This window comes from Salarias fasciatus, chromosome 19, assembly GCF_902148845.1.
Source record: "Salarias fasciatus chromosome 19, fSalaFa1.1, whole genome shotgun sequence".
In the NCBI taxonomy this organism is placed as follows: Eukaryota; Metazoa; Chordata; class Actinopteri; order Blenniiformes; family Blenniidae; genus Salarias; species Salarias fasciatus.
The window spans coordinates 24,951,469-24,962,374 of NC_043763.1; the positions used below are offsets into that span (position 1 = coordinate 24,951,469).

At 43.4% G+C, this 10,906-nt stretch overlaps 2 protein-coding genes across 2 annotated transcripts; one reads left to right on the plus strand and one right to left on the minus strand.

Annotated features, from left to right (window-relative positions):
* Positions 1–435: 435 nt before the first annotated feature.
* LOC115407099 (activator of 90 kDa heat shock protein ATPase homolog 1) lies at positions 436–6,918 on the plus strand. Its single transcript, XM_030117460.1, has 9 exons — positions 436–650; positions 2,715–2,905; positions 3,123–3,205; positions 3,277–3,394; positions 4,200–4,291; positions 4,378–4,509; positions 4,595–4,696; positions 4,897–4,948; positions 6,118–6,918. The coding sequence occupies exons 1-9, from the start codon at positions 571–573 to the stop codon at positions 6,288–6,290; spliced, it is 1,023 nt and encodes a 340-aa protein (XP_029973320.1). The 5' UTR covers positions 436–570; the 3' UTR covers positions 6,291–6,918.
* A 965-nt stretch (positions 6,919–7,883) lies between these two features.
* Positions 7,884–10,418, minus strand: LOC115406980 (dr1-associated corepressor). The gene is made up of 6 exons (XM_030117283.1): positions 10,269–10,418; positions 9,495–9,567; positions 9,221–9,314; positions 8,925–9,041; positions 8,186–8,285; positions 7,884–7,936 (listed from the first exon to the last, which is right to left on the minus strand). The coding sequence occupies exons 1-6, from the start codon at positions 10,308–10,310 to the stop codon at positions 7,910–7,912; spliced, it is 453 nt and encodes a 150-aa protein (XP_029973143.1). The 5' UTR covers positions 10,311–10,418; the 3' UTR covers positions 7,884–7,909.
* Between the last annotated feature and the right edge of the window lie 488 nt (positions 10,419–10,906).

The following is a 10,906-nucleotide window of genomic DNA, read 5'->3' on the forward strand; positions in this document are numbered from 1 at the left end:
TATTTTGTGATTCTCTTTTGCTGCTGCCTAACAGAAAATGTAAAACAGTGATTTAAATCTGTTTTTGAATTTGATTTTTTACGCTCAAAATTAATATTTTGTTTTCATTCATTCGGTGTTACTATGCAGATCGATTTTGTAAATTGTAATTTTGTTCAATTAGAAAAAGAGTTTCATATTTTACAAGTAAATCTCAGATGTTTTTAGTGTTTAATAAGTATTACCAAGTACAAAACAGTTCCTTTCAAAACCAAACTTGGAAAAATATATTCCTTTTTTTAAACATAATTTATTTAGATTTTTCAGAAATTTCAGATTTAAATTATGTAGCTAGTAATAAAACTTAAATTTACAGTTTCTCCTTCAAGGCGGAACTGATCTTGAGCGGGGAAGTTTCCTTTCTTGTTAGTTCTCGAACGTTCCGTTTCCAGCACTTTCCACCGTTGGCCGGATAGAAGACGCAGAAGCACCGGCTCTCAGAGCGGCTGTCAGACGGTTCTAGAAGACAGCGTGCACCGGCTCCCTGCTCGTTCCGTTCAACCGAGTCGGTACCCGCATCTCGCCGAGCTCATGGCCAAGTGGGGAGAAGGAGACCCTCGCTGGATCGTGGAGGAGAGAGCCGACGCCACGAACGTGAACAACTGGCACTGGTGAGGCGAAAGGACACGGGATGCTAACCGCCAGCTAATGCTAAGTGCTGCACCCCCAGATATCCCCTCTGCGTCTAGCTTCTCGGTTGTCGTCACTGCGTTTATCGGAACTCCACGCGAGGGTTAAAGTTACCCCTCCGGCTTTATTGGGACAAAGTGTCGCATTTATTGATTAAACAGCCGCGCTAACGCTGTAGCTTGCAGCTAGCTGAGGAGGCTCATGTGCCGAGGCTGCTAGCTGCTCTGAAACATCTCTGTAACCTGAAGTGTTCCGATCCAGCACGTGGCGGACCCTGGACGCCCAGGTCGGGCACGGCACCGGTAGAACCCGGCAGAACACGGTCATCAGGTTGTTCTTAACGGGTAGCCGGCAGCGTGTCGGAACCGTTATTCTCCCGCACGTGAGGCGGAGCCGCCGGCAACGTGACTCAAATATTTATTTCACAGTTTACCGGCTAAAAATAATCCCAGCTCGTTCACATCTTCCTCTGGACGATCGTTGCTTTTATCCCGTTACAACAATCAAGCTGTTCTCTCCCAGTTGTAATTTGTGCATGGTAACAATGCTCATCACCATGGTAACACAGCTGTATGGTCTACACTCAGAAGTGTCTTCTGCTTCAGCCCCTGAAACGTTGATCAATTATCAGTCAGGAGCTGTGATTGTTGTGGGTAAATAACCTCATCTGACCTGACACAATGTAAGTTTTTCCAATTTAATAATTCACAATCGGCCAACTTGATCAGCAGATTTGCGAGTTTAAGTTGTGATTGTTGTTATCAGTTGTTATCTTTAATATTTTGTGAGCTGAAATTCTCTTTAAATTCCCCTCATTAGGATGAAAAGAGCATCATTTATCTATCTGAAATAACCCAATTGAATTGCTTGGCTTCACCTGTGAATAATCAGGATTGTTTGAATTGTTTGCCCAGTATAGAAGCTGTTGTGAGTATTTCATTCTAAATCCGGAAGTTTTCTATGCTTCACATTTAAATACACTATAAATCTGTTGCTGTATGTTTCTATACGTTGAAATGTCTATTGTGCATGTGTCTAAAATTGTTTAAAGGGACAATTTCAGCTGCTAAAGTAAAACACTAACGCCAATATTAGGCAGCAGAAAGTCTGCTCCTCTGAGTCTGGTTCTCAGTCAGGCTTCTCCCTGTTGAAGGGGGTTTTCCTCCCACCCTCTCTGGTGTTCGCTCGTGTGGAATTGTTGGTTTCTCTTATTTTTGTTGGTTTTGATTCTATTGAAATAAATTAAAGTATTTGAGAAGATAACTGTTGAAAAGGTGATCTAACAAAAATCAGTCACATTTTCTATACAGCTTCAGGTCTTGAGTCAGTGGGATTTAGTTCTCACTGAGTGTTTCAGTCTTTCTGATGAAGGAATGTGTCATTTACAGTTTTTGTTTTGTTTTTTGGGCGCTGTGAATAAATCCGGTCTTGTATTTTCTCATACTTGATCATCTTTTCATCACAATAGCAGCTGTCAGGTGACGTTTTGCAGCAGCCTGGGTGAAGAGAAAAACGCATCCGTGACGGATCAGTGAGAACTTTAAAGCGGGGCCGTCGGGATTTATCAATATTTAAACACATTCTGAAAATCCTCCACAAACAGCAGCGATTTCAGAGTTTCTCATCACGATCAGCGTCTGTCTTCTTCTGTCCTGCAGCTCTCTTTTCCTTGAGGTATTAAAAAAAACTTAGATTTTTATAATCAGTTGTTGCTTTTGCTGCTCAATGTGATCAGTTTTTGCAGCCAGTTTTTTCCGATTAGCATGACATTTTTTTTTTTTCATTTTCATGAGAAATTGGACTTGACAGACATGCTAAAAATAACATACTTCCATCTAAAGTGTGAGTCTTCAAATAATGTTTCAGCCTGCTTCAGTTAACTGACAGCAAAAATGAGTGTTTCATCGTTTTAAAGCAAACTTTCTGTTCACGGTTTTACTGGGAGGATCCAGATTTAATAGAATCAGTAAACCAGTCTCTTCAGATCCCTGAGAAAATGCTTTTTTCACCCAAACGCTGATGGCCGGTCTCTGCTGGCTTCACAGGACGGAGCGCGACGCCACCAACTGGTCGTCGGAGAAGCTGAAGTCGCTGCTGCTGGGTTTGAGCGTGGAGAATGAGGACGGCAGCTGCGAGGTGACGGAGGTCAGCAAGTTGGAAGGAGAAGCCTCGATTAACAACCGCAAAGGGAAACTCATCTTCTTCTACGAGTGGAACCTGAAGGCGACCTGGACCGGTGCGTACAGGAGCGCTTTGTTTTGAAACGCGCCGCAGAACGGAGCATCTCTCCGTAACGACGGCGGGTTTTCTAAAGTGACAGAACTCCTGAAGCCTGAAATCTCTGTCCTAAAGGAGTCTGACATGAGGAAATCAGAGCAGAACAGGCTTAATCTCTACTATTAGCAGTGAGACGGGCCGTAATCCTCTGACTCCGAAGCTTCCTGTTCCTCCAGGAAAGTCGAAAACGGGAGTGAAGTATAAAGGAACGGTTGAAGTCCCGAACCTGTCAGACGAGAACGACATGGAGGACCTGGACGTGAGTGTTCTCCCGTTGCATGATGGGACGGCCGAGACGCGCAGGGCTGACCGTCGTTTCTCCCTCCGCAGATTTCTGTATCTCTCAACAAAGAGGAGCCCGAGACGCCGCTGACCAGCCTGATGAAGACGAAAGGAGCCGAGAAAGTCCGCGAGGCTCTGGGAAGCTACGTCGGCTTCCTGAAGACAGGTGAGACGGACCGGACCGGACCGGACCGGGCCGGGACAGCGGCGTCCCGCAGACGCTCACCACAGCAGTGATTTAGCAACAAGCAGAGAAATCTCAGCTGCAGCAGCTCCATCACTCACATCCTGCTTCGACAGCTGGCGGTTGATTATTTAAATACAAAGTTTAAAGTGTTTTAGGTGATTTATCCTCAAAATTCAACAGAAAGGAAATAGAAATGTTTTATTTTTCATTGTCAGTGATACTTTGTAGGGTTTTCTTTCCTCATCCTCATCCATTACACTTGGGTTCTACTTTAATCTGATTTTACTTTTCATTTTATTAGTTTTGTGTTGGACTTAGAGATTTTTCCCAAATTCTAAAGTACTTTACACACAAAATATATTAAATAGTGTTGGAATCTGAGATTAACAAACTGTCTCAATGCGCTTTGAAAAATCAAATTAGATGTAAAACTCTAAGAAGAGTCGATTTAAATGTTGGACGTGTAAATTTGTTCAGTGAGCGACATTCAGCCCGTCAGTCTCAGACAGCAACAACTGAGGAGTGTGTGGCACACACACACACACTCCTGAAAACGTCACACTTTACATAAAAACATTTCCCACCTGGAATATTCAAATATTTGGAAATCAGAAAGCGGTGCGTCACGGTTTCACTGAGCCTGAAGACAAATTCACTCCGTTGCGGAAGCGTTTCTGCTCCTCTTATCTGTGGAACAGCTGCGGAAGGAGGGCAGTGGAGCGGATACGTGCAGCTGCAGCCAGGTGGCGCTCTTCGCTGTCTGACGCTGCTGTGTTTGTTGCAGAGTTCACTCAGGGGATGATCCTGCCCACGGCCAACGGCGTCGCCAAGCCTCAGACCACGTCTCAGTCCAAAGCCAAGCTGGATAAAACTCAGGTTGGTGCTCCGGCCGCCGCCGCCGGTCCCCTCGTCGTCACGGCGCCGCCGGTCAATAATCCCGCCGTCTGTCCTCCGCCGTGCAGATCTCGTCCTCGGGCAGCGGGACGGCCGCGCCCGTCAACACCGGCGTCAAGATCCCCACCTGCAAGTTCAGCATGAGGGAGACGTTCCTCACCTCCCCCGCCGAGCTCTACAGAGTCTTTCTCAACCAGGAGGTGAGCCGCCGCCGCCGCCGCCATGGCCCAGTTATACCGGCGGGGCCGGCAGCCCAGGCCCTGACCGTCATGCTCTCGCCCTCAGATGGTCCAGGCGTTCACTCGCGGCGCGGCCACGGTGGAAGCAGAGCGAGGAGGGAAGTTCCGGATGCTGGATGGAAATATTTGTGGTGAATTCACAGAGCTGGTGAGTTTCAAACTCCGGGTCCTCACGGCGTGGAAACCCGACGAGAACCACAGTGACAAGTTCTAAAATCAGATCAGAGCGCATTCGAAGCGAGAGGAGCTCGTCTGTAAAGTCATGAAGTGTGAAGTCGTCCTCGTGTTTTAACCTTCTGGACCCTGAAATGTTTAATCGTGTTTTGACATCCGTCGTTTCTCCTCCAGGTACCGGACGAGAAAATAGTAATGAAGTGGCGATATAACAACTGGCCCTGTGGTACGTTCAAGTCTCTTCTCTCCTCCAGTTACAGTTTTCACAACCAGCTGCGAGGGAAAGAACAGAAAATGGAAAAGTATTCCAAAACATCCAGAAACCGTCCTTTTTCCACAGTGTGTTCTGCTGCAGCCTGATTCTGCTCTGAATCTTCTTTAGTTTGATAAATTACAAATGTTTAAAAAAAACAACAAAAAAAAACCATTGTCATTAATCAGTGTTTAGTGTCAAGGTTGTCAGACATAAGGCCCGTTGGACGTAACTGGCCCTCAAGAAGCTCCAATCCGGCCGACAAACCAAGCCAACGTTCAATATGTCAAAGAAATTAGACTTGATCGACAAAACCGTCAACTGAGACGTCAGTGATTCTACCATGAAGCCTAGCTAACTAGCATTAGCTTCAAAGCCAGGCTGCCAGCACCCACAATGCAGCAGTGAGGGGAGAGTTCAGAGGACGTTTACCTGGATTTAACTCCAGAAGGTTTGGCTTCATGTGGAGATCGGAGTCGTTTTCTATAGGGAAAAAAAAAATCCACATTTTTTATCTCAGGTACGCTGTGACAGAAGAAAAACAAAATGACTTTATTTTACCGGCCCGGCTCAGATGAGAGTCCTGAACTGAGACGACTTCAAGGAGGAAAAAAAAGAGTTTTTTTTTCTGGAATAAAGGTGTAACATGACACAGTGTGGAAAAAGTGAAAACTTGACATCAGAAAGTTTTAATACAACTTGAGCAGCGTCAGTCTGAACGTCTGTGGTTTGGATTATCATCATCAGCTGCTGGTTGGTTTTATTGTCGTGTTGCCGAACGGAGACAGTTTGAACAGATTAGACAGAGCTTCAGGCTCCGTTTGCAGAAACTGTTTCATGTGAAAACACTGAACTGTTGTTGCATTTCGGGCGTCTTTTTACACGACAACGGAGCAAACACACTGAGAACTCAGCTGTTTGAGAACTGCTCTGTCGCCATGGTGACGGAGGGAAACGCTCGGGCTCGGTCAGCTACATCTTTTCACGTTGCCGTGAAACGAGGCAGAGTTTTGAGAACGTCGTCCTGTGAGCATGAAGCTTTTCTGAGACGCCGCGCTTTGACCCGAGTTCCTCGGACTGTTGAGACTGAGTCAGGAGCAGAGCGGCGCCGTTTGTCTCAGCCTGTCCCCCTCTTGCCACAGAGCACTACGCCACCGTCAGCATGCAGCTGTTGGACCGCAGCAGCGAGACGGAGCTGAAGGTGGAGTGCCGCGGCGTCCCGGACAGCCAGGAGGAGCAGACGAAAGAGGGCTGGAAGAGATACTACTTCCAGGCCATCAAACAGACTTTTGGATTCGGAGCGCGGCTGTTCTGAAGACCGCCGCCCCTCCCCCCCTCCCCTCATGCCCCGCTCCGCCCCCCCCCTCCCTCCCTCCCTCCTCTTCTCTGTTGTCTGGATTTTTAAACTTTTCTTTCGGTCCTCCGATCTGTGGCTCAGAGCGGCCCGCTGTGAACTCGCGGCGGGAGTGGAGGAGGTGAGGCTCACCTGCGTGTCTCTTTGTTTGTGTAAATGTTTTAATTTCTCAGCTTATTTAAGGTCGGAGTTCGTTTCCCCTCCGTCAGTATTGAACCGGGTTGTTCAGAGGAGTGTTTGGACTGTGCCTTTGCATAATGGATTGAATAAAGAAAAGAAGAATCTATCGAACCACATATAGAAATTGGCCTCTGCTTCTATAAGTAATTTGATTCTGACAAGAATTGAAAAAGAAAAACAGTTTCTTCTGTTTTGGGGGGATTTCTTTCTTTGATCATGTGTTATTTTCTACTCATTTGGAGTGTAACTGTAGTGACGATGCATGTTTCATTTTTAAACTGCCACGTGGAAGAGACTACTGAACGTCTGCCCCAGCGAGCCAGTCACGGTTCGAACCCCGTCAGCTGGAGGCTGGAGGGAAGCGACCCCATGTTCAGCTTCAACATGTACATTTCCAGTAAAAAGAATTTTAAGAACAAAAACACGGATCTTTTCTTTTCATTAAGACAAACAGTGGCTTGCTCCGCAGGAAGGACGCTGGCTTGAAATGTGAGACAGAATTGAATAAGTTCAAATCCCAGTTTCGGTGTGTTTTTAAAGCCACATGGAAACCATGAAATCAGTTTCATCTGAAAACACAAATATTTCATAAGATCATCTGTTTATTCCAAAATGTTGAAATAATTCAAACTGAAGAATTGACACTTGAGTGATACTTTTAATTAGAATGAAAAAGTTGAAATAGCAACGCAAATAAAACAAAACACTCCAGTGTTGATATTTCAAGTGAAAAAGTGGAGAAAAAGAAAAAACATTGCAAAAAAATGTTCAAATTACTTTTCAAACAAATCTAAAGAATCAAAATCTCAAGAATACAATGAGATGTAAAGTTATTTTTTTCAACCAGTCACTGTCGCTTCTAGATTTCACATGAAAACAAATAGGTATCAACTCTCACAAAATATTTTATTTAACTTTTCACATTTTTTACATTCCAAAGCTTGAGCTTCACCCGACGCTCAGAATACTAAAGTATTCACTACTGCAGACACACTGAACAGAATTCTTTACATTTAGTTTAATTTCTTTTACTTTTTTCGTCTTTTAAAACGTTAAATTACAAGTGCTTTAAAAATAGAAGCCACTAGAGGCCGCTATTCAGTAAAATAAGCACTTAAATTTGGTTTTAAAGATCGTTGCTTCACTTTTAACAACAAAAAAAAAAAAACACTCATCCATTTGTAGTCAGAGTTACAACTGAAGATTCGCGGCGTCTAAAAATAAGAATAACTCCGGAAAACTTGTCACTACAAATAAAAATCAAAGCAAAACAACTGAACTTAATCAGGGAGCGTCGGAGCTCCTCCCAACAGACGAATGAGAAAAGTGATTTCCTTTAAAAAAAAAAAAAAAAAAGAAAAGCAAAAAGTGTGTCCAGGTTTCCTCGTCCGGCAGAGACGTCACAGGCAGATGTAAAGCTCCGATTCCTGCAGGGAGGAACAGAAAAAAAAACCCACATTACCCGGTGACCCTCCAGACCGACCCGTCAGCTGCTTAACCAGAGCATCACCAGAGCTGAGTTTTCCTCAGCCATGAACAGGAAACTGTCTGAAACCCGAGACCGACGTAGAAGCCTCTCTGCACGCTGCACTTCCTCCTACAAACACAAGGGGGTGCTGCTGTCACGCTTCCCTCCGGCGGGTATTTAGCCCCTGCAGTTGGAGGTTAATACCCACGCTGGAGCTCGACTTGGTGTCCAGAGAATCCAGCATCTGTCGCGCTGCGACTCCTGCCGAAGCCGACGGCTTCTCCACACAGATCTCCTGCCGTCCCTCCCTGGGAGACGCGAAAAGAGAGAAAAAAAATTACATGAAAACAAGACGGGCAGACAGTAAGAGTACAGATTGGAGGTTTATTTCAACACACGAAGCAAAAAACAGAGCTAGATATCACAATAAGCCTCAGCAGAGTGCAGCTGCTTCTCATTCGTTGGTGAATTTGAAGGTTTTTGATCATTTTTCCTTCAATTAAACTGAAATTCTTTCTTAAAATAGTCTAAAATACACATTAAGGTCCGCCTTACATTTATATCAGCATTTTTTTTTAATGTCCCAATAATGAATAGAAAATCTTTTAAAAGTCATGTGTGTGTTGTACAGACAGTCTGACTGCTGTATGGAGGGTTTCTGGAAAAGACAGGAAGATTCTGGAAGAGTCGTGAAATATTCCGAGATACATTTTCTTTTCCTGAGCATCATTTAACATCCAAAGCTTTCACTGGGTTCAACTCCAATCACAATAAAAACAAAGCATGTTTAACATTTCAATAGCTTCAGATCATCTTATCTTGACATGAAAATAATCAGAAAGGCTGAATGATTCTGTCTTCTTTGACACTGCTCAGGTTTGCTCAGTTGGGTCTGATATACCTTCTAAAATACCGATTCCTGATCAATACTGAGCCGTGGTCTGTACCTGTAGAAGGACCAGATATTCATCCCTCTCTTGTCGCCTGGAGCCGCTGCAGACTTGCCTCGTTGTGCCAGTTCTCTGAGGAAATGGAAAACCTTCTCTGACTCAATGCACTGCCTCCTGAACAATGGAAAGACACAACCACGTTTCACTTTGCACCGTCACATGCAACACTTCGTGGATGGAATGCAGTCTAATCCAGCGGTCGCTTTAGGAAAGCTGTAGATCAGTCGGTTGATAAGCAGGTCGGAAGGTCGTTAGCAGGACATTCTGGGTCGACAGGAACATGACTTACGTACATGTGAGCGACCAACACGGTGCTGCTGAAGTCAGACTGAGTTACCAGGAAGGTTTCGGTCAGCAGAGACTTGAGGAATATCTCCAACGCCCGAGCTGAAGGCCAACGCTCAGGATGTCACATCTCTCAAACTGTCCTTAAACACAACACAACACAACACAACACAACACAACACAACACAACATAAACATTCCCACAATCCAGCCTGACTGAACTGAGCAGGAACTGAAAGAACTGTGAGCACGCCCAGAAACCTAAAGACACGAGCAGGATACAGATGATGACCGGGACCGCCATGGAAATCCTCCCGATCTCTGTGTTTCTCTGCATGATCTTCTTGATGCGCTTCTGCAAACAACAAGGGAACAACCACTAAGAAACTCCATTTATCAATGTAAAATAAAATTTTTTCAAGCTTGTGTTACAATAAGAGATTGAAATGATTTCCAGTATCAAGACAAATGTGATCAAATCCCACAAATCAGAGCAGCGAAGTGTTGAGATCAACAGAACACCTACTTTTTTCTTTGGAAAAAAATTATATTGTTTGAAAATAATATATATATATATATATATATATATATATATATATATATATATATATATATATATATATATATGTGTGTGTGTGTGTTAACATAACTGAGATCATTGAAACTGACAGGAACAAAAGTTAAAAAAAAAACTTAAAAGGTTAAAAAGGTTAAAAAATATTTTCAAATCCGTGAGAAAAAGAGCAAAATCCGTTAAAACTGTATTTCTTGCTCTTTTGTACAATCACAACTTATACACAGGAGAGAAAGTTTTCTTTTTATTTTGATTACAAATGACAGAACCTAAAACAAGCAAATGATCATTAATTATTACTTCAGTTATAAAATAGAAATCACATTTTAATTTAAAGTACGAAGTAGTTCCGAAGATTTCCGACAGTCCATGAACGCAGCTGGAGTCCGTATGTAGACACTCAATTAGCCGTTAGCTTGTTTTTAACCGACATTTTCTCATTTAAAATGGATTAATTTAAACTGAATAAAAGTCATACTCACGGGAGAAAACCGTACGCTGTATTTCTTTATGTGTCCGGGCATTTTAGCGGCTTCAGTCCACCCCGTTTGGTCACATTTTTCATGTTTTTTTTTTTAGCGAAAAGCGACACTGCATAAATTTGTTTACCTTTGGGAGAAGAAAACAGGCACACCTGAGGGCAGCCCCGCAGGACCCAATCATCTACCCGCAATTAACAGTCACGCGCCACAAAGTCATCTTTTTCACAATTAAACTACAAATAAATGTTCATTTTTCATGTTTTATTTGCATTCTTCAGTCTCCTTTCCCAACATTCACTATGCTTTTGGACTTTAAACTGTCATACACTACAAAAAAAATCAGTGTTCTCTGAAAATTGATTTAATGTGTTCTTCCTGACTTAAAATCTATATGATTTAGTTTCAGATTTCAGTGGATGAAATTACAGAGTATGTGTTTGTTGTAATTTATTATCAAAGAATCACATTATTCCTTATATACTTTTTATTCCTACAGATGATTTGACATCTATTTTGTGTCTAATGTAAAGTCACATGGAGAAGCAGTGGTTAGCATTCTTGCCTCACTGTGGGAAGGTCACGGATTTAAATACCAGGCAGGCCATTCAGTGTGGAGCTCCTCTGGTGATTTACTCCCA

What these genes read in the sequence shown, in the direction of transcription:
- LOC115406980 (XM_030117283.1), bottom strand. Translation starts at nt 10,310, where the DNA reads ATGCCCGGACACATAAAGAAATACAGCGTACGGTTTTCTCCC. An exon ending in GGCGGTCCCGGTCATCATCT is followed by an intron (nt 9,315 to 9,494) that starts GTATCCTGCTCG and finishes GTTGGCCTTCAG; the next exon opens with CTCGGGCGTTGGAGATATTC. An exon ending in ACACCAAGTCGAGCTCCAGC is followed by an intron (nt 7,937 to 8,185) that starts GTGGGTATTAAC and finishes TCCTCCCTGCAG; the next exon opens with GAATCGGAGCTTTACATCTG.
- LOC115407099 (XM_030117460.1), top strand. Translation starts at nt 571, where the DNA reads ATGGCCAAGTGGGGAGAAGGAGACCCTCGCTGGATCGTGGAGGAGAGA. An exon ending in CCTGAAGGCGACCTGGACCG is followed by an intron (nt 2,906 to 3,122) that starts GTGCGTACAGGA and finishes CTGTTCCTCCAG; the next exon opens with GAAAGTCGAAAACGGGAGTG. An exon ending in GAGTCTTTCTCAACCAGGAG is followed by an intron (nt 4,510 to 4,594) that starts GTGAGCCGCCGC and finishes TCTCGCCCTCAG; the next exon opens with ATGGTCCAGGCGTTCACTCG.